The 24658-nt window shown below is 36.8% G+C and overlaps 1 protein-coding gene across 1 annotated transcript in view; it reads right to left on the reverse strand.

Annotated features, from left to right (window-relative positions):
* LOC138304903 (mRNA-decapping enzyme 1B-like) overlaps positions 1-24658 on the reverse strand; it is a 101862-nt gene that overhangs the window by 11527 nt on the left and 65677 nt on the right. Inside the window, exons 3-8 of the mRNA XM_069245293.1 lie at positions 14458-14585; positions 7482-7534; positions 6426-6593; positions 5931-6060; positions 4630-4759; positions 3720-4251 (exon numbers count right to left, since the gene is read on the reverse strand). Of these exons, the coding sequence (XP_069101394.1) occupies positions 3720-4251; positions 4630-4759; positions 5931-6060; positions 6426-6593; positions 7482-7534; positions 14458-14585 (1141 nt within the window). The remainder of the gene's footprint in view (positions 1-3719; positions 4252-4629; positions 4760-5930; positions 6061-6425; positions 6594-7481; positions 7535-14457; positions 14586-24658) is intronic.

Below are 24658 nucleotides of genomic sequence, written 5' to 3' on the forward strand. Positions count from 1 at the left end.
GGAATGAAGTACTGATTATGCATGCACCAAAAGCAAAATAAATTATTTTATATTATTTTTTGTGTTAATCAGACATATCTATATACACGATTGAACAACAATTATAGTTCAGAGAATGATTATCATTTATGCTCTGTTGATTTTTTTTCTTTATATTAAACGGAAAGATGTAATGGCTAGACGATAACCTATCATAAAGCTTTAAGTACGAGGAAAACATTTCCGCTCAAAATAGATATTTTTGCAGTAAATAACAGGAAAATAAGCGATATGCAGCGTTAAGTCATCGGGTACATAAAACTGCAAAAGCTACAACATAACTGGTCTATAGTATTTATATACATCAAAGTAGATACCTCCAAGTCCTAACGCAAAGATAACAGCCTGTTTACACTCCAAATAGTGGGGGTAGCTACGTCGGAACAACAAAGTGGAGAATGTACCATGCATGTAGTTAAATAAACTGGACAAGTCTCCTAAATTAGTCTTATTGTTGGAGTAAAAAACATAGTTTCTGGCTATTTTCTTGATAAATTTTGTTTTTATTTGTGTTAGAAGTAAAAGAAAAAGACAGTAGAAGTTGTGTTGTTTTTATCCTATGTTTCAGTCGTATGTCGCTGGAACACATGTGGTCTTGCTTGGTGATGATGACGAGAACTCTATCAGCCTCCGTACCAAACCAATCTATCTTGCCAGCATTAATTTCAAATGCATCTCCCGTAAATATTGAAGCAATAAAACATAAAACAGATCTGTGTATTTAATAATTCAGGGACTGGTTTTTTGTCTCTTTATTGGGCTGTGTTTGGAGGCCTGCCGTGTAACTAATCTGTTAGCACTTGATGATGAGCACAGCACATGCTACAGTTTATAACGAGTTAATGGGCCTTTTACACACTGTTACATCACCACCTCGACCAGCCTTTCTGTCACAGTAGTCCGCAACTGAGGTGTATAATCCAGCTATACCAACCCACAGTCATCGGCATTTAGATACATGTATCTCTCAGTCACACGTTCATCTAGTTAGTCACAAATATCACTGAGTCTCTTAGTTACCAAGTCACATGACAAGATAGTCATTTACATGTATCACTAAGTCACATGGTTACCAAGTCACATGACAAGAGAGTCAGTTACATGGATCACTGAGTTACCAAGTCACATGACAAGTGAGCCAGTCACATGTATCACAAAGTCACATGGTTACCAAGTCACATGACAAGTGAGTCAGTCACATATATCACCAAGTCACATGACAAGTGAGTCAGTCACATGACCAGAGTCAGTCACATACATCACTAAGTCACATGGTTACCAAGTCACATGACTAGAGAGTCAATCACATGTTTCACTGAATCACATTGTCTCCAAGTCACATGACCAGAGTCAGTCACATGTATCACTAAGTCACATGGTTACCAAGTCACATGACAAGTGAGTCAGTCAGTCACATGTATCACCAAGTCACATGACAAGTGAGTCAGTCACATGACCAGAGTCAGTCATATGTATCACTTAGTCACATGGTCACCAAGTCACATGACTAAAGAGTCAGTAACATACATCACTAAGTCACATGGTCTCCACGTCAGATGACTAGTGTCAGTTACATGTATTACTAAGTCACATGATCAGAAAGTCAGAAGAGAGAGTCAGTCACATGTATCACTAAGTCACATGGTTTTTAAGTCACATGACTAGTGTTAGTCACATGTATCACTATGTCACATGGTTACTAAGTCACATGACAAGAGAGTCATTCACATGTATCACTGAGTCAAATACCGTATTTTCCCTATTAAGAGCGCCTCCTCTAATAAGGGTGCCCCCACGTTTTTTGCTGAAAAAATCAGCTAATTTCATACAATTTTTGTGCCAGATTGTGACGATTTGTCTTTGCAGACGCTAAAAAAATACTGTTTCACATCAATCTGATGCTTAACAGATATCCGATCAGCTATAAATGTATTGCACTGGGCAACTTAGGACATCTTTGCCAAGTGTTTACACATAGAAACAGCGAGAATGCCATGTTCAAAACAAAACGTGTCACTTGAATGCCCCACACACGTGTATGGATGAAGACTAACTGGCAACAACATTTTAGCGATGTCTATACAGGTTTTATGAATACTTACTGTATGTCTATGATAAAGGTTACTAAAAAACAGGATTGTTATCATTTCTAAGCATTTAATTGTGTGCTCTTGTCGGTATTTCCCATCTGCCACAAAACGAAAGTAGCGATCGAAAGCACCGTCCGCCATTTTGTGTACGCATGGTAAACAAACAGGCTAGCATGAAATGCCAAATTCCGTGAAACAGACATATTTAACCAATGTTTAATACTTCTGGTGCATACATTTCTTCATAATTATGTAATTTCAATACTTACTTGACTTCAAAACGTAATTTGGCTATAGTAAGTTTCAGAAAAATACGAAACTAAAAGCAAGATGACTATAGTCTGTTTCAGAAAAAACATCTAAAAATGGTCTCAAATAACGGCGCCCCCCTAAGCAATTTACCCGCGTGCCCTCATAGGTGCCCTCATTAGGGTCCATAAAATACATAACAGGTAGTTACAATGTCACATGACAAGTCAATGATTAAGTCAAAAGTCTCCAAGTCACTGACACGCACAACATCACTAAATCACATGGTTCAAGTCACATGATAAGTCAGTCAGATCACTAAGTCACATGGTCTCCAAGTCACATGAAGTGTCAGTCACAGTATCACTAAGTCAAAGGTCTCCAAGTCACTGACTAAGTCACATACATCACAAGTCACATGGTCTCAAGTCAAGACTAGCACGACCTAGCATACACATGACACAGTCAAGGTCTCCAAGTCACTCAGGTCAGTCACATGTATCACTAAGTCAAAAGGTCTCCAAGTCACTTGACTAAAGAGTCAGTCACATACATCACTAAGTCACATGGTCTCCAAGTCACATGACTAGAGTCAGTCAGATCACTAAGTCACATGGTCTCCAAGTCACATGACCAGTGTCAGTCACATGTATCACTAAGTCAAAAGGTCTCCAAGTCACTTGACTAAAGAGTCAGTCACATACATCACTAAGTCACATGGTCTCCAAGTCACATGACTAGAGTCAGTCAGATCACTAAGTCACATGGTCTCCAAGTCACATGACTAGAGTCAGTCACATGAATCACTAAGTCACAAGGTCTCCAAGTCACATGACCAGTGTCAGTCACATGTATCACTAAGTCAAAAGGTCTCCAAGTCACTTGACTAAAGAGTCAGTCACATACATCACTAAGTCACATGGTCTCCAAGTCACATGACTAGAGTCAGTCAGATCACTAAGTCACATGGTCTCCAAGTCACATGACTAGAGTCAGTCACATGAATCACTAAGTCACAAGGTCTCCAAGTCACATGACCAGTGTCAGTCACATGTATCACTAAGTCAAAAGGTCTCCAAGTCACTTGACTAAAGAGTCAGTCACATACATCACTAAGTCACATGGTCTCCAAGTCACATGACTAGAGTCAGTCAGATCACTAAGTCACATGGTCACCAAAGTAGCTTGCATAGTGAGTTAATGGTATATATCACAAAGTCACATGACTAGAGTCATTCACTTGTATTATTTTATCGTGAAGTCACGTGATGAAAGTCTGTCAAATGTAAATACCCAATCACATGGCCATTGAATCATTCAAACATTCCTGTGACTACCTACCATATCAGGGAGTGACGAGATGCTTGCTGCTTTTTGTTCTAATGCTGCAGGTGTCAACAGCTCACCACCAATATGAACTTGATCTAGTTCAGCCGTTAGTGCCGTTGGAGATACAGATTTGATTGCTGGTGACACAGATTTGGGCGGTTTGACCCCAGGTGACACAGTTTGTCTCTGTTTAGAACCACTTGATAACAACTGTTTAATAACATCCATGGACTCCGCGTCCCCACCCCCCTGGTGTTTGTCTCTGAGATCACTTCTCCCCCCTCGTGGCGACTTCTTCCCGTCCCCTCCGTGGGGTTTTGAGTGTTTCGCTTCACCTCTGCCACCTTTACGACTGATGTTAGGATCCTCTGCCACACTGGAGACATGGCTGGAGTCCGGCCCCGCGGGATCCACATACTGCTGACGTTCAATGTCCTCCACCATTGAACTTGACGACATGATATGACGAAGCAGTGGAGGGAAAGTATCCTCAGATGTGGGCTGACTGGTCATTTGACGCTCAGCATCAGTAACGGACATTGACCTGTTAGAAAATTAACAGTGAACTTTTAATGTCCATAGCATTTTTCTAGAATATGATTCGTTTGGTTTAAAATATTAACAGCTAGGGTCATTATAAACAGGTTTATAAATCGTGTAATCATCTTTTTCAGTACATCAATATTTTTTAACGACCTTAGTAGCTGCTGATGTTTTATTTTTTAACTTTTTATGACCTCCAAATATACCTGAAGAATGAAGAGTATTAGTGTTGTCATTTATATTACAATATTAAATCTTCGAACATTTTGTTAACTTCACTTTGATTTCAATGAATGTCTCCTTGTGATAGTGGTATCTACACTGATGTAGACAATGGCATAACACCCCATCCATACAGAAGCCCCCCTCCCCTAGTCACCTGTGGAACTGTGAAGTTTTAGGGATATTGGGCAGGTCTGCCTGCTGTTGGGTTTGTTGTAGACTGGCCGTCCTAAACAAGGTCTCCAGAGTGAGGCTTGCTGTGGGTGTGGTCGCCAGCTGGCTTGGATCTGTCAAAGGTCAAAATAACAACTCATAAAAATTCAAAATCACTTGTACAACTCTGGAATATTAAAAATCTCTTATAAAAAACTCATGAATATTCAAAATCACTTGCACAACTCATGAATATCAAGCAGATTTAAAGTAAAAAAGAGTAAATTTTGAGATACCAAATCTATGTGAGTCAAGTACGATTTACTGTTGATTAGTCCAACCTTTTGGAAATTGTGACATCATATTATGAAGAGATTTTGGTGACATCACAATCATTCGAAGGTGGGACTAATTGATGGTAAATTGTACTCTAACCACGTTGATTTGGTATCTCAAAACTTTCATATCGAAGGTCATTTATACCAATACAATATATAATCATGATTTTTTGTCTCTATTTTGACAGATTCAGCTTGGGACTACATATCATATAGAGTCTTAAATCATTGTCTAGGCAATACAGAATTATTTGATATATATAGGATATATACCACAAGCTTTACCAATGAATTTGAAATAGAATATTTCATATATCATAGCCTAAAGTTCAAGGTTCTATTCATCACTTAATTGCATTTAGATGCATGTAAGCCATAAATGTCCCTGCCTTCTGATGAAAACAGGAGGGGCAGCCTTATATATAGTCTTTTGTTTGTTTGTTTGTTTCATTAATTAACGTCCTATTAACAGCTATGGTCATGTAAGGACGGCATCCCATGTATGCAGTGTGTTGTGTGTATGTTGTGCGAGGTGCATGTTTTAGGATACTGCAGTATATTCATGTTATGTCTTCTTGTATAGTGGAACTGTTGCCTTTTTTATAGTACTATATCACTGAAGCATGCTACCACAGACACCAAGCAACACACCCCACCTGGTCATATTACACTGACAACGGGCGAACCAGTCGTCCCACTCCCCGTATGCTGAGCGCTAAGCAGGAGCAGAAACTACCACTTTTAAAGACTTTCGTGTGTCTCGGCCAGTGGACAGAACCCAGAGCCTTCCTCACAGGGGCGAACTCTCATCTCAAGGCCAAAAGTGAGGCGTTGCCAAGGGAGTCATTAGGAAAGATAAAGTCAGTTAGGAAGAATAGAAAAGATAAGATCCTAAATTTAGTCGCCTTTTACGATCATGCAATAGGGGCAGCAGGTACAATTCTGCCCATTCTTTGTTTTTACTTACCTGTATCTTCCTCCTCTGGTCCAGCCCCAGGGATCTTCAGGGGTTTGGGTTTGATAAGGTTTGAAGTTTTTGTGGCCGAGGCATTAGGGTTGTCTATAAATGGCTTAGGGTCTCCACCGGGTACCTTACACTAAAACAATTCATGGAATTTTTTTCACAATTTTATCATCCAATAGCATTAGACATATATATTGACAAAATCAGTCATCAATTTGTATCTCTCTATAGATAGAATATTCAAGAACAAGACACCTTTGGTAAATGACATTTTTCCAACAGATGTGAAAATATGTACAAAAATACTCATAAGAGCTAGTTTCAGCTGTACCAATAACCATGTCATTTTAAACTACATTAGAAACTTTGTACATGTACTGAAATGAGAAAGGAAATGAAACTTGAACGCGGAAAACATAAAGTTTTGGTCACAGTGACCTACTTTTGGCACATGACACACCAAGATGTAATAACCTGAAGTGAAGAGTATTATCTCACCTTGTCATATTCATGCTGTGCCTTGGACAACAACTGCATGATGTCCACATTCCTGTTCCCCATGGCCAGAGCTGAGACCACGGATTCTGTTTTAGGTGCAATGATGTCCCGTGCACCTTCTTTAGCTTTCTTAGTATCTATCACCTGCTGTAAGAAGCTGTAATGGACGATAGACATCAGGTAAATTACACAGGGAATACTCTATTAAGGGGAGACAATACTTATAAGGGGAGATAATTCTATTAAAGGGAGATTACTCCTTGAGGGCATGTTAAGGGTTATTTTGGTTATAAGTTCTATCAGGTAAATTACACAGGGAATACTCTACGCAGGGGAGACAATCCTTCCAAAGGGGAGATAATTCTGTTAATGAGAAATTTCTCCTTCTAAAGATGTTTTGCTCTATTTTGGTTTTATGTTTTAATAACAACAAGGTTATTTAATCACACAAATCATTTCATACAAATTGAGTATATTATCAAAGAAAGTTCAAATTTCTAGAGGGGAGGTAATTCTTTTAAAAAGAGTCAACTCTTCAAAAACTTCTGAATTAAATGAATCAGACAGGTAGGGATAAAGTCCGTATAGCAATTATAACACAAGGGAAGAACATTAATACAGGGTAGATAATGAAAACTTAGGATAGATAATATATACAAGGGAGACAATTTATTTCATTAAATGTTGTAAAATGTAGATACATTTTATTGGAGAACAAAACCAAAATATTTGGGTAGATAATGAAAGCTTAGGATAGATAATATATACAGGGGAGACAATACAATGTAGATACATTTTATTGGAGAACAAAACCCAAATATTTGACATAGCTCACACCTAGGATAATTATAACAATCTTCAGCTCAGAAAATTTAAGATGCAATTCTATTGACCTTTCCCCAATCAAAATTCAAATTGAATTTTAGAAATCAGGACTTTAAATTAAGTGGTTTTTGTGATATATGATTCTATTCCTCAGTGATTAGAAGTTCTACACCGTGCATAAACTTGGGTCTCTATTTTACAAACTTGTTAATAATGTACCTTATCATCCTACTGACCGATACGTGTGCATTCTTCCTTGTCATAAAACCAGATCCCATATATAGCTGTAACAAGCAAAACATAAAATATTAATGTCTTAAACAAGCTATGACTACAAGGAACTCTAAAACGACTCATAAATCTAGATTTATTGGTGAATTAAAATCTAATTTAAATCTCTAGCTTCGATGTTGTTTAACAATCAGGCCTGTTAAATATATTAGGAGAAAACTTTCCTTTTCCATCTGATCATGGGATAATTTTGATACATGACCTTTGGTAATTGAACCTTGACCTATAACCTTTGTTGATATAATCCTGACCTTTGACCTATGGACTTGACTGGTTAACCTTGACCCTATCGATGAAATCTTGACACATGATCTTGGCTGGTATAACCTTAAGATCTGCATCGAACTTCTTATCAATTTGACCTTGACAATTAAACTTTAAATTTGAATAATATTGAAGTAAGTAATTCATGCTAGAACATCTATAGCCAAAAATATTAGTATTGGCTGCAAATCTTATCCAATTAACTAACAGATTCTATGATACATATTTCATAGTACAGTATATCAACATCCAGCCCTATTTAAAGTTGAAGGCTGTTTTGATTAATTTTTGATAACAAAATTAATTTTTCAACCTGATTCAACTCAAATATTCATTAAAAAATAATTACCAAATCTTCTAAGTATCTTCAAAGCTTATCTGAATCTAAATTTGATTTTTTTTGGTCCAGAAAACCTTATGCCAGATTAAATCTGAAATCCTGTAGTTGAGGTGGTGATGTTGGTTTACATGTGAAGTGAATTATGGACTGATGGAAGATGTTTTATACAAACTAGCAGGAGGCAGAACAATGCTCAATAATTGGTACACCCTGCCCAGATGGTGCCAAATTTTCTGGCAGTTTTTGTAGACTTTAGCTACTGTCAACATCTATGTTGGATCAGTCTCTCGCATTATGTAATATACAGCGGCTCATCAGGACGAGGCTACAGAGGCTGGAATCAGCTGGATACACATCCACAAGCCCTCTCTAATGAGGATGTGTAACCCATCTCACTGGCGGCACACCAAATCAAACATGGTGCCTTGTTGTCCTTCAATTAACATCCTCAAACATGTGTATGTACCCACCGGTGTAAGAAATATTGGGGAATGTGAAAACAACCTGTCACTCGAGATAAAAACAGGATAATGCTAAGAAAACATTAAAACAATTTTCCATTGCTGTTGAAGCATCTCCCAAGGTTAATTTCTCCTACAGTCTTCAGAACAAAATTTGTCCATACACCCGAGTATGAAGCACAGTTCAGAAGGTACCACCGATTCCTCCTCTAGAGATATTATCTTTCCTATCGTATTAATGCAAAATCTTAATATAAACACTTGATAAAAATACACTTAAGGAATACATTATTTAGAATGCCTGCTCAGAAAGAACACTGCGTGGAAATCTCAGCCATTCCATGCATTGTAGAGAACCCAGGAAATTTTCTGACATTGTATATACCTTTTAATGTACAATTACTAGAATTTCCTGCTATAAATATCTAATAAGGTTTTCCTGTAGCTGCTCAGGTCTCATTTCATAATCATCAATATCTTTCAACAAAGATAATGGATTTTTTTTTATAAATGAATGACATTCATAAATATCTTTTTATCAACTTTGGATTAGATATTAAAATCAAAGTACTGAAAGTACTATATCATTTCAACTTTCTAAAATAAGGCAGAACGTTTTTTGAGATGAGAATGTTTAAACATTCAAAATAAGAACTGTAACTTTTAATACCAAAAATGAAAACAGCTGATTTTCATGGCGAACTTGCTTCTAAAGATTAAATTGCTGAGCATTTTTTTTCTCATATCATTGATGACTATGTAATTTTCTAGTGCTTTATGAAATTTAAAATACTAAAATAACATATTGAATCAGTGTTGCTCCTTTTACATAATCCCTTGAAACAATAATCAACATTGATAATGTCAGAAAACGATGAAGAAGATAGACAATACATTCTCAATTACTTAAATATTTAGTGTTTTTGTACATTCTCTTGTCGAAGTACTACAATGTGCTGAGTGAGCACCAATATTATGCAAGACTTAACAACCCCCCAACCTACACTTCCATTACTTCTACTGCCTCCCTCCTTCGCAAAGATCCATTCCATCACTTCTCCTCCCCCCTCCTTCCTTTAAACCTCTATCCTTCCATCAGACTTAACAAGTACACTCTTCAATCTGCTTTTATAATCTACATGAAATATCCCCCAAATAATTCCATACAGCAGACCATTATGATACTCAGACATCTGTATATAGCCTAGCAATTGTAAGATTCCATTTTCAAGAAGAACCTTACTGTTAGAACCATTCATTGTAAGATTTTCATTGTAATTCATAGCCTAGCATTTGTAAGATTCCATTTTTAAGAAGAACCTTAGTGTTAGAACCATTTATTGCAAGATTTTCATTGTAATTCAGTAAGCTTCAATTTGGTATTAGTATATGTCTCTTCTTTTACTATATATGAAATCTTACTGGCACAAAAGTCACACAAAAAAGATTTTATGCCAGACCATATTGGATATTGTAGAGTTCAAAAGCAAAACATTTACATCAGCATGCTAAATGGCATCCAGTAAAATGTTAAAATCCAAATTGATAAAGTAATCACTGAATAGAATGTATATATTCAAGTCTAGTAAATCAGGATATCAAAAAAATGACATAACTTACTTTTTTTTTTTTCATTCTAACATTCTTTAACTTAAATATCTCCATAAATTGTTAGGGAAAGTTACTTCAGACTTTCCCCTTAACATCTGTAAGACTAACGTGTAATTACTTAAAAATAAGGAATGTTGATAAATATGGGCCCAGACTCTATGTTCTTGTGTATCCCTTGAGTTTCAATATGTCCATTGTAGTTGTCACAATAATAATTTTGTTTTGGTACTCAACATACAATGTTAAATAAAAATTCTTGTATTTTGTTGTTTCTCAAATATATATTTGTGGTATTGTCTTGCCAGTGTTGCCTGTATCTGTCTAAAATTTTGATTTTGATTTTGTACATCAATTATATAGCTATCAATATATTTGAATCCAGGTGTCTTTCATATCCATGTACAGTCGAGACTGTCTTATGTGACTTTCCAAGGGACCATCACAAAAAAGTCACATAAGACAGGGAGTCACTTAAGGCAGTCCAAGTTCATCCGCATCAACACCGTACAAAAATCTGTCTTTAATTGTCTGTAAATTTATTCTTCATTATAAATATATCAATTACCTGATTTAAAAAAAAAAAATCAAAAATAATAAAAAACAAAAAAACAAAAACAAAAACGAAAAATTATTTAAATTTTTTAATTAAAAATCATTTAAATCTAGTTATAAATTACAAGCAGACATACATTGATGTTTGGTTTTAAACTTTGTTCAAGGAAAAAATTCTATCTGGAGGGGGTGTAATTTTGGGTTAAAAATATCATTTTTTTGCAATTAAAAAAAATATGTGTGTTTATATGGTTTTTCAGGCTTGAAAAAAAATCTACAAAAATCACACTTGTCCGAAAACAACCATTGCAAAACAATTGCAGATGTTGTGTAAATTAAAAAACATTACTACTGTACAGTAGAGGTAACATTTTAAAACCTGGGTTTTATTTTGCTGAATTTTACAAATCTACTGTACACTGCTACCAAATGGCGGCCATTACAGAAGCCCAAGTCGTGTGCATTTGTTTTTACAAGACTTTTTGGTGTTATGAGAAACGTTTGAAGAAAGTATAGGGTTTCTGACTTTGTGATGACAGTTATAACGACTGTTTACTCATATCAAAGAACGAAATTATGTTAAGTCGTAAATGCCATGTACAAAACAAGAAGAGAGTCACCCACGTACGCCAAGCCATAGGATGATACGGTAGGCAAAATAAAACATGGGGTTTTATTTAACGTGTTCCATTATTAAATGTCAATGTTTACCATTGTTTAGTATAGAGAAATATCTGAATTATATCTAGCCACTTTAATAGTTTAAGGCAAAATTTTGTGGAAAAAACCGATCTCTTATGATCCGTCAAAACTGGTTACACAGTAATGTACTCTTATCGAAGTCAACAGTCAATGTTTAGTTCGATTTTCACACCTCTTTATCTATCATAATTATGGCCTAAGGCGAATGAATAGTCGCTCAAGACAGACTTTTTATGATGTTTGGGTTGTAAAAACATGGTCGCTTGTCACGTAAGACAGGGAGTCGCTGAAAACAGACCCATTATATAGCAAAATACGTTGGGGGGGGTGTGTGTCTCAAGTAAGGTCACATATGACAGGGAGTCGCTACAAACAGTCTCGACTGTATGTCATATATCTGTATCCATACGACTGCAGTACATGTTTTAAAGCTCTCCACCTCTGGGTCACGATTTTGAATCTAAGGTGGGTTAGTTGCCTGGTGCTGACCAAAGGCCGTAGGTTTTTCTCTGGGCACTCATGTTTTCTTCTATCTTTAGATCTGACACAGACTTAAATGAATCTGGTTGTTAATAGGACATTAAACTTCTATATATTGATATCCATGTGTCAACATCTATAACTGTATCTCGTTTGATGCACTGATATACAAGCCCAACAAAACGGTGCTGTGACACATATATATATAATAAGTTGGCTGCCTGGAATAAAAGTTGATCTACAGAATAATACATCATATTATTCCTGCAGTTTGACAATGAAAACAGTATTGATTTTCACTACCATCACTATTAGTTATTAATGACTTGTTTTGTTTTTATTTTCTGTACAAGTTTCCACCAATCTGTCAACAACTTTGGGGTTATATCATATCGAGATCTATGATTTATTTAGTACCTTCAGGTATCAAGCTTACTGTACTTGCTATATACAGGTATGGCTGCCATCCATAGGAATGATATGTGACTGGAAACAAATTCTATTTGTTTTGTGATGGAATTCGTCAGTGTGATATGTTATAATATGATGTAAAATGTTTACATGGTACCAGTCCCCAGTTTCATAATCATTCCTTTATTTTAAGGAACTCCTCAACTTAAAATTTCCCATCGGAATGTATTGTAGAGTGGTCTTTATAGACAGGTTTGATTGCACCAGGTATCCGTATGTTGCAAACAAATCGTATATACAACATGAATATATTAATTCCGGTCCTTAAACAAGGGAATTTCCCTTATAGTACTGATAATGTCCTGTTATGTCTTGAGTGAGTATTCTGTATATGCATATTACAGAGTTATCTGCCCCTGAGGGTAGGTATTGATTGTGATGTCAAGTGTTTGCGAGTGTATCATCATACTTTTCAGAGAAAACAACTTAAATTTTACTCAAAAAATAATGACATCATAACGTGATACCTACCCGCAAGGGAGGTAGCTCTGTAATATGCAAAGACTCAAGATACTGTGTATGACAGCCCCCAATCAGGTAATGTCTTACAGAACACAACAGAATTATACAGTGACACAACAGTTACGCTGACAGTATATAATATGTCACATATGTACCAGGTAGGCTTTTATAGCAAATGCAGCTGTTAGTATTGAAACATATCAACAACCTATGGCTTTATATAGAATAGGATCTTTAGCAATCTTGGTCTAAGCAGACAGTTAGGCAGTTACATAATCAAACCTTAGTCTAAACCACAGTTAGGCAGACTTGAGACATTATACCACAGTTATGTAGACTTGAGACATTATACAACAGTTAGGCAGACTTGAGACATTATACCACAGTTGGACAGACTTGAGACATTTTACCACAGTTGGGCAGACTTGAGACATTATACCACAGTTAGGCAGACTTGAGATATTTTACCACAGTTAGGCAGACTTGAAACATAATACCACAATTAGGCAGAAAACAAACCTTTTGGTCTGACTTTACAGACATTAAAGCAGTTACACAAAGCTTAAGTCTGATCAGCACAAAATTTTACAATATCCCATCCAATAATTTAAAATCTTAAAGCTTTCTTGTGAAGAATTTTAAGTTAAAGGATATTCTTAATTCAGAGAGTGTTGATGAGATGGTGGGGTCTGACATTACACCACAGCAAAGCAGTTACAAACAGCCTTACAGTATGATTTGACATTTCCACCAGAGTAAAGCAGTTACCCAGCCTGATTAGTGACATTAACAGTCTGTTTCTCGCCTATCTCTGATTACTACTCTAGTAACTGTTATGCTGGCAAAATACATCTGTTCAGAAGTCACTGCTGTACATTTCATTTAAGTGAATGAGGCATACAATGACTGCAAGCTTGCTTTTTGTTCTTCTTGGGTTCAAATTAAAGGATCTTACAATAGGGTCTGGTCATTTAATAAGTGGACATCATATTAACTTCACATATCCATGAGTATAATATTCTATTTCTCTTATCACATTTTCTCAGAATCTCAATTAACTTGTACAAGATCCTAACCTTTCTGTCAACTTCTATAACCTCCATCCATCTTTAAATTCCCCATCCCTAAGATCCATTGTATGGCTTCTACTCCCTCCCTACTTCCCTAAGACCCCATGCCCTTCCATTACATCTACTCCCTCCCTGCTTCCCTGAGACCTCTGCCCTTCCATCCTTTCTACTCCCTCCCTGAGACCCTGCCCTTCCATCACATCTACTCACTCCCTCCTTCCCTGAGATCTCTGCCCTTTCATCCTTTCTAGTCCCTCCCTGAGACCTCTGTCCTTCCATTACTTTTTCTCCCTCCCTCCTTTCCTGAGACCCCTGCCTTCCATCACTACTTATCCCTCCCTCTCTCCCTGAGACCCTTGCCTTTCCGTTACTTTTACTCCCTCCCTCGTTCCCCTAGACCACTGCCCTTCCATCACTTCCACTCCCTCCCTATATCCATAAGACCCCACACTATTTCTATCCCTATCCCCTGTCTACTACCCCCTACACCATGCCAGACTCACCTTTTGCATTTCTGTACAGGAGAAACGGGTCCTGCTGCTGGAATTCCAGCTCCTTGCTAATTGGTTCAATGAGATTCTTTAGGCCTAGGCGGTTCAGGATCATGAAGCCATGGGTTGGAGCAGCTGACCTAGAACAGAGACAATACTGTTAAAACATCTACATATCACTGTGGAAGAATACCCATGTTACATCTTATAATCAAATTTATCATAAAAGAAGCCAATCTTATCTCAGTGAGTTCTAAATAGATTACACCGAGTACTTTCAACAATTGGAAATCCCTCGGGTAGGCACTCTGTAGATAAGAACACCATTGTGTCTACTGGAATAGACTGATATTGAATGATAGTTTTATCGGGCTCAGTAACAGTAAATAAATAAGCATGGTACCTACAACTGGAACATGGATACAAATAAAACACCATTTTATCTACCAAAGCATTAAAAAAATCAATTCACAATTAAAAAATGTTTTTTTCTTCTTTTCTTTTTTTCCCCCATAATTTTCAAAAGTATAAAAATTCCTTGGTCATGTGACAGAATTCAAAAAATTGTTTTCAGTAAGTAGCTTCTAACTGACCCCAGTGTGGGCTGAAAATAGGAAGCTGACAAAAGCTACCTGTGAGTGGGATTCTTGTCAATCATGACTTAATGTTTCAATGTCATTTACTAAAAATGTCTTAATGTTGAAGCATAAAACATTTACATGGTACAGATATTAATGAATAAATAAACTCAATGTGACATGTAGCCCTAATTCATCAGCTATAACCTCAGTGTATATTGATTAACAGTTAAAAAGGGTAGCAAACATTTGGATACTATTTCTTATATATACCGAAGATCAATATCATCTGACACGGTAAAACACAAACTGAACTATATGTTTATTTGTTTATAGGTTTATGTGGAGTGTTTCACAGCGACACCTTGTCTCTATGGTGAAGTTAGTTGAAGTGTTCCGACACGGCATTGGAGCCACTCCAACATCATGGCTGCATGCTGGCTCTCGATATTTAATGCATCATATAATACTAGTTAATATAACAATTAAAAATACATTCAAATGAGAGGCAGCTCTGTGGCATTCGTTAGTTTTCAGTATTTTCGTTTTTTGTTTGCCCAATTTTAGTGCTTTATTTCAAAAAGATATGCGTGGCCAATTGCTATCATTTTACAAATCAATACCCACTGAGTTCATTAAAACAGCACCTCACAATAAAATCTCTGTTAGTGTATTGTGATGTGTTGATGGAGTCCCCAATCTCACATCCAAATATTTTAGTGATTCCATACACCAAGGAAAGATATAGCAGATTCCTTATATCAAAATATCAAAAGGTTGATCTGGTGCATGGAAGTTCAGAAAAAGATGTCACGGCTATCTAAAAGAACCATGCAATAATATGTTTGAGGAATATGAATGTTCCAGTATCCCATTGTATCGGTTTTCACCATTGCAGTGTGTACAGATATAGAGCCAAAGGTTAGTGTGTTTGGGAAATGGACAAAGTGTACAATGGAAATGCAGTAATTTGTATCCCCCATGTTCCCCCTCCCATCCTTATCCTGCTGAAATGGCAGGGACTCAATTTTATTGCTGACTTACAGATTTGACCTATTTATACTTGGTGTAAATCCGCCATGATAATGAGGGTTCACAAGTTGTTATATATTTTTCAGTGATAAACTCCATTTAGATATAGGCCATTACGGTTCTATGTTCAAGATTACTCACAGGAAATTATACCAAATATCACTGAATATCATATAAAAAACCTGCCCCAAATAATGCAACTAAAATATTTGCATTTTCTGACCTAAAACAGCCAAATGTATAGTACTTGGAGTGTGTCTCTGGGGCCTGTAGTGGCCAACAGTTCAGATGTTCAGACACATTTATTGTAAATCAACTTATTTTCATGTGAGATTAAATTTTGCAGGCAGTAATTACGGAATCATGAAATGTATTGCAGCGATAATGTTTCAACTATTGGTAAAGTAAAATAAAAGAAGTCTTGTTCGTGAAATTAAATGGTAAAAAAGTTGTAAGGTGTCAAAAAGTAAAATTAAGTAGCCTCAAAAATAAGTTGATTTACGCTATCACTAGGGTCCTCTAGGGTGTGAGTTGGTAACCCACATGGGGCAGATACCAGGTATAGATCATAGGTCTGTAGTTTTTCTTTGGGGACTCTGGCTTTTCTCCCCTTTCTAAACCTGCTTTGTCCTTAAACGAATCTGGCACTTTATAGGTTGTGAAATAAACTGAACCCGTAAACTTACACAATATATAGAGAAACTTGAATGGTATGAAAATACTGAAGAATGAATATCTGTAATATTCTCTTTATTTCCTCCTTTATGAAGATTACACAATCCAGAATTAGTTAGATTTTGTCACAAAGGACAAAAACACTTGAACTGCATAAGAGAGTACAAAAATACTCTAATGTGGCACAAAGTACAAAAAATATTTGTACAGCACCAAAGAGTTCAGATACACACTCGAAATATACCTTGAGTTAAAGAAATGCACAGAGCAAGGCAGAAGATACCGAAAACACAAGAATGCATCACAAAAGACAGGGATATTTGGACTGTACAATAATGTATCGAAGCTAAGTACTGTACGAGTATCCTACTATTAGAAACATACTGTTCTGGGTGAGAAGAGGAATTTGTCCTACATAGCTGAGCCGGCGATCAACCCCGGGCTGATGGTAGACAACCACCGCTCCACGCTGGGCCTAATTGAAGCAAGTGACGTCCTTACATATAATGACAAGTACAATATAGGGAACAGTCGGAGACGCACATGTGGTGTATAAAGAGGCACGGCCATTATAGACAATAAATAGTCAATATCATACGTTCTCTCCTTAGGAATCATGTATGTTCCATGGTCACCCCAACCTCTATCACAGATACATACACCATAGTAATGTGCCCCGGGTACTCTATCATGTCCCAGATACAGTACAGTAATGTACCATTGAATCTTATCCCCACCTGCCTCCCTGCTCTGGATTACCTCCCTTTGGTAACCTCCTCTTTTGTACCCCAGGTAATCTATCGTACCCCAGATAAAATACAGTTATATAGTACTGATGAATCTTGTCCCCACCTGCCTCCCTGCTCTGGATTACCTCCCTTTGAAATCCTTTTTCATGCCCCATCTGTGCCCCACCCAGCACAATTTCTACTGTCATGATGTAGTATGGTTTTCCCATCTGCCTTATAGATCTACCCCCTTCCCTAATGTTACAACCCCCTTCTTATGACCAAGTCTACTGAACGAATATATATATATATCCTTTGGTGCACCCCATGTCGTTGATGGTTCTACCCCTCATAAAATGCTCCCCATCCTAAGAGCAAAATTCTATTGTAAAGATACCCTGTGGTGTACCCCTTCATGGTTTTACCCCTCCCCTAACCCTCCACAATTACAGCAAAATTCTAGCAAAATTCTATGGTAAAGATACCCTGTGGTGTACCCCTTCATGGTATTACCCTTCCCCTAACCCTCCACAATAACATCGCAAATTCTTTTGTAATGATGCCCAATGAATTTCCCCTAATTCATAAAATAATCCATGACCTTTGATTTACATGTGTGAAGTCCCAATGAATAAGCAAGAGAATATGACTATCATGGTATCCCTCATATGTTCTCGTTCCACTCTATATAAGCAAGTGAAACACACGTTAGCTTCAGTAGCATAAAGTCTCATACTTAAAACAATGGTTGTGACAAATTGAGCAGAAAACTACACATTCTCTGAATGTGACTGCCAAAGAATGTAATGGTATCAACTATGACTTAGTTGAACCCATCCCTTTGGCTAACCACTGAGCTTGGTAAATCTATCAAATGAATCTTCCATCCAATTTGGAAAATGTGCAAAATATGTTAATTACTGATAATATAAATACATTTCATACCGTCTAAAAGTTTGATTTAAAATGTTGTTTGCTGCAAATACTGACGCAGTTTCCTTGGTTACTGGCCAAAATCAAGCAGTTGTGTGGAAACTTTCATGTATTTTTTTGAGGTTGCTGCAAAATTATGAATAGAAAAAAAAACACATTTTGATTTTATATTTTTGTCACTATAGGTTCATACATTGACTAACCACTAAAATTTCTATCTACAATATTATATCAAAGCTATAAACCATGAAAGAAATATTTCACGTTATCTAGCAAGTCAAACATCAAGGCAACCGAGATTTTGTGATCTGGAGTATATCATTGCCAGCAATAACAAAAACTTTTTTTTTATAAAATTCTGTAATTATTCTTTATACATTTGTAGTCTTTAAGCTCTGGCCAAATCAAATATATGCATCAATTTAATTCATAACAGATGCCTCTCTGTCTGATTTTTTCCTCAGCCATTTTACTATATTTACTTTTTTTTTTCTTCCTGGCAGTTACAATATATATTTTATACAAATTAAACATGCATACTGCCAAGATGTGTTTCATAATCATTTATTTGTGATATTGAAAAATGGCTGTGGAGCGTAAGTAGATGTCATTTGGCAAGGCATTGTCAGGGTACCTGGCAACGGCTGTAGTCTTGTATCATGATTGGAGGCCAGAGTCGGAGATAGGTGATTCCAATGATGTAATTACAGATAAAATGTTTGGTAAGTGAAAACACATGCAAATCGGAGAGGAGCTACAGCTTGTTATTTATGTCACAATGAATGAATAAAGAGGAGAACGTCTGTCACAACCAACCCTACACCCCATGTACATATACGAACATGCCCGCGGGCCAGGTGACATGCCAATCTCCCACTGCTGGCGAAGGGCCCCCTCTTTTTGGTGATGGTTCAATTGATTCAGACGGTATAATTGTAGGAGTTTACACAGGGATGAACCTGTGTAAAGGGACCAGTGGTTGAAAAGGCCCTACATACAGGGACCACTAATTCACCGGAACTGACTTTTGACAGGATTAAGTAATTAAAAGGCCAACTCTTCCACTGCTAACACGGGGCCCCTCTTTTTGGTGATGGTTCGATTGATTCAGACGGTATAATTGTAGGAGTTTACACAGGGATGAACCTGTGTAAAAGGACCAGTGGTTGAAAAGGCCCTACATACAGGGACCACTAATTCTGCGGAACTGACTTTTGACAGGATTAAGTAATTAAAAGGCCAACTCTTCCACTGCTAACACGGGGCCCCTCTTTTTGGTAATGGTTTGATTGATTCGGACAGTATAATTGTAGGAGATTACACAGTGATGAAACTGCCCGTGGGCCAGGTCTACGATATTCCACTGCTGAAAAGGGTCCCTCTTTTTGGTAATGGTTCAATCGCTTCAGATGGATAATGATAATAGGAGAAACACAAAGAAATGAACTAACTCTGAATACAAGAACCTGTGATTGAATAAGTTCTGTGTTCAGTGACCAATCAGCAATAAAGCCTCAAACAAGAGGTCCATAGGGCTCACCATTCACCTGAATATTGCAGTGATTCCAACATTTCCTCAAAAGAGGAAAGACTCTATACATGGATAAGAATCTTCCATTTTTTTTTTTTTTTTTTTAAATTTCATATTGTCCCCAACACTCACACTCCCTAGCTATGTTTACAGATGTTACCAGACACTACCATTAACTGATTACAACTACTTACTAAAGAGCCTGAAATCTATAATCATTGGCACCATTCGATGGCTAAACATCCTACCAGACCATGTATCAATCCACTTCCATACCGATAATCTGTCAGTCCTGTCAATACAGACCATTTATTAATTAACATATTTTCCTATCTTTTTTCCCTTTCTGATCCTTTCAGCATCCCCTCTCTTTCTCTCTGGTCTAATGACAATCCCCCCCCCCCCTATTTTCCCTCTCTGTCCCTTGCTCTTCTCTGACCCATCCCAAACCCTTTTTCTTTTTACACTCCTCTCTTTTTCTCTGGTCTTTCATTCCCTTCTCTGGTCTAATGACCCCCCCCCCTTTTTTCCCCTCTCTGCCCCCTGCACTTCTCTGACTCATCCCCCACCCCTTTTTTCTGTCTATAATCCTGTCTTTTGCCTCTTTGGTCTTTCCCTCTTTCTATTTTTGTCTCTGGGCTTCCCTCCCCCCCTTTATGCCTACCCCTTCTCATGTTTTGCAAGCTGCAATCAGATCTGTACTGCAGTTGTTTGCACATAACTGTGGAATATTTAAACATCACTCTATTTTGAAGTAATGGTAAAAGATTGATTTCTGCAATAATTACAAAGTCCCTGTGGGGGCGTTTGAATCCTGTAGACTAACGAAACTATACTATGATACCCGCGATAATGGACGCTAAACATGGACCTAGAACAATGTCTACAATTTGTTTGATGATGTCCTTCAACTGTGTAAACATTCAACTAGTCAGTGTTTCAAATTAGAAGCAGGCTCCACCTGATCATGGACATATTTATAAACAGCTTTGGCTATAAGTATCCGCAGATCAGCAACATCAAACAAAACCAGTTGTGTAGTTTTCTACATGGAGGATGTACAAATCATAAAAGTTTATGTTTATAAAGGATTTCACAAAAACAAATCATTCCCAATCAGGATAATGTTTAACTGATTACGGCTCTCTCACATGATGGCCACTTCACTTTGTTAGGAGAATTCTCTATCTGAAATGCAGTCTATCCAAGAAATGCTTCACGGTGTTTCACATATTCTTTGAAACAAAATCAAATGGTTTGGCTACCTTACAACCTTATCCTCCACTTGTCACAAACAATCTGCAATCTTCAGTCAATTTTTTCAATGAATGAGAAAGATTTCCATCAACTGACATTTTACGATTAACAAGTACCATTTATAGAGAGAGGAAAGAGAAAAGTCTTGGATCAATTTCTTATAGAATTCCACCCTAGAATCTTACGGAAAATATCATATACCACCACCACCACGATAAAATAGGGTTACATACAATAGCCAGTTCTGCTTGTGTATACAGTGTGTTACACTTGACCTTTTTACCAATACTGCAAAGTCAGCCATTATCCCGATCCATTCTCAGAAAGTTCTCAACACTTTTGTGAATCTATAGCAAATCTCAAAATAAACAGAGACCATACAAACAGCCTTCTTGTGGAAAGGTCAAACAGCGTGACTGTACAACTCTTACTGTACCTGTAATGTCTTCTACTTTCTCCATTATATTTATGCTTCAGATACGAACTTTGATTCTGTGGAATCTGAGGCGACCCACAACCTGCATGTACATGAGTTTTGCAATGGCAGACTCAAGTACCACACTATTACTTAAAAAGCCCCTATCCAGTAACGATCGTTCTATTCCACATTTGTATTTTCAATTATCAATTTTTGGTTTAATGTTCTATAAATAGCCATTTAAGGACGTGTCAGGTTTATATGGTGGAGCAAAGCCGGAGAACCCAGAGAAAACACCAGTAGTCAGGCCCTGCATGGTAATTGTCCCCCATGAGATTCAAACTAGCAACCCAGAGGTAGAGGACTTTTGGTAATATATTGGGACATCTTATCCACTCCGTTACCGCTGCCCTTTTAGACTTTAAACTTAGAGTTATCATGATCAAGAGTTTTTAGCTCGCCTATTCGAAGAATTGGGGGAGCTAATGTTGTCACCCTGGCGTCGGCGTCGGCGTCAGCGTTGGCGTCCCATTTCACGTTAAAGTTTTTGAGCAAGTTTCTGTTTCGTCAATTGTTTAAGCTTAAGTCATCATAAATGTTTATGATTTTATTTTCCTAATGTGTATGGATGCTGAACGTGATAATACAACCAATTTGGGGCCCTTTAATTTTTTTTTGAGTCTGTTAATTTGTCATATTTCCATGTTAAAGTTTTTGAGCAAGTTTCTAATTTGTCAATTGTTTAAGCATAAGTCATCATAAATGTTTATGATTTTATTTTCCTAATGTGTATGGATGCTGAACGTGATAATACAACCAATTTGGGGCCTTTTAGTTTTTTTTTGAGTCTGTTAATTTGTCATATTTCCATGTTTAAATAGTAAATACTTGAACATCAACTTCTTCTGAAAAGGCGACCTTTGCTGTTCTCCAACAGCTCTTGTTACATTAAGAAAGGGGTACATTTAATGGTAAGTGAATTAGGAGCTTGTAGATTATTATATATGTACACGTAGGAAAAGGAATGTCTTGCTTCAACGTGAGAATGAATAGGGTACTCTATACCCAGTAAATTTCCTGGGGATGATATTTTCGTGATTTCGCGGCACTCTGTTATGCGAATATTTGTTCCGCGAAATAATGAGAAATGGTTGAATGATATCTACCTTTAAAATCCATATCACGAAAATTTAAAATCACTAACATATGATTTTCTTGTTTTTAAATCAAATCACGAAAATTTTAGTTCATGAAAATAATGACACTAAAGTTTTAATGTAAACAAAGGTATTGGTGTTGCACGTGAAAAGATGAGTTCTTACGTGGATAAAAATATGGTGTTTTACACAAATATAGAAAGGCTTATTATTAAGTAATTAAGGATAAAAGCATTCATCTCCAAAGTTACTTGAAGGCCAAAACAATTGTCATGAAATGCCATCTCCTCCTCATTCCAACACATTCCAACAAAACAGGAATCTGATGAGATTTGGCCCCCTCCCCAGGGACGATTTGGCTGATCAGAGACACAACTAGCCAAGAGACTGATGAATCCATCTGGAGAATGCTTCAGCTCCATCAGACGGTCAGAGAGAGTATTTGTTTGTGCTGTAGTACATGTTGTTGGAGTTCTAATAGGAAAACACACAACTATGGCACCAGTAGAAATACTGTTAATGAACCTGGCAGTCTTGTCCTGGCACTAATGGAGAAACATGAAGACCATGCAGGTTTCGCAGTCATCAACATTAAAATGTCTTCACACAAGGAGTGTCACACATATATGATACACAACTAGATATATTTAATTGAATGACACATTGTTTTCATTGAGTCATCTCTATACTTCTAACACAATACCGCTCTCATAAACACAACTGCAAACTTGATTGGCATTCCTTCCTCATCTGCCAGAAACTATAAAAGTTTCGTTATTTTGTTTTGACATCGTTTAAAAGTACAGTAAGCAATATGCCTGTAGTTGCCCCCTTAAACATCTTTACCACATCTAACATGCAATTGTTGGGTATAAAACAATAATGGGTGTTTGTATGTTGATGAGATCTGGCAAGAGGACACAGCTATTTATTTAGACGGGGGCATAACTGAATGGCAGGTTTCCTTTCTCTATCAGCAGGCCGTGATTATGGACGTCAGATCTCTGCTCCAGCCATTTTAGATGGAACTGATGGCATTAGCATGCTCACAAACTCCCACTGACAGCAGCCGAAACATGGTTCACGCAGTTCACCAGACAAATAAGCATTCTAAATGCACAACTTTATGTTTAGAAACTTGTCAAAATATCAGGTTCTTCTGTTTCATGTGTAATTGTTTTTCGCTTCAGATCTTCTGGAAACCATGTTTTGATACATTATTAGCCGGTGAATTTGTCTATAAGTATAGACCTGGGTTTATTCTCCTGATCATACCCCAATCAGTAGTTTCACACTACGATCATGCAATGTTTGTTACTTTCTGATATAACTTTACCACATGGTGTGAACTTTGATAGAAATTACAACCTTGACCTTTTCCTTTCAGATGCTTCACCACAGACAGAGCAGAAACGATACTCATCATTTGAACAATAACTGATGTTTAATTTTGTATAATGTGTCTAATTAACACAAATGGGCATACTATACCATTTGTTTTACTTTTGGTACATACATAATCAGTACTTTATTCCATAAAGGACAGAGTGTCATGGATTTGTTTTGGGCCACAATTTATTATTTATTTTATTTTCAAATTTAAATTTTTTTATTATTTTAGTAAAATAAGAAGCTCAAACTTTTCAATGGTGGTAATGGTGTAAAGTAAGTTACTTTTATTACTGAAGAAAAATACTGATATATCTGCTTATGTTTTTTATAGAGAAAAAAATACCATTCATCAGAGATAAAGCATCTGTAAGGAAATCAAAACAATTTTCTAGTTCCCTTTGACTAATCTGTTTCCAGTGCAATATATATACCACGGTATATGTATTTTTTTTCAAGGTTTTGGGTTTTATTAGTTAAAAAGTCCTATTAACAGCCAGGGTCATGTAAGGACG

Source organism: Argopecten irradians, chromosome 12, assembly GCF_041381155.1.
Source record: "Argopecten irradians isolate NY chromosome 12, Ai_NY, whole genome shotgun sequence".
NCBI classification, from domain to species: Eukaryota; Metazoa; Mollusca; class Bivalvia; order Pectinida; family Pectinidae; genus Argopecten; species Argopecten irradians.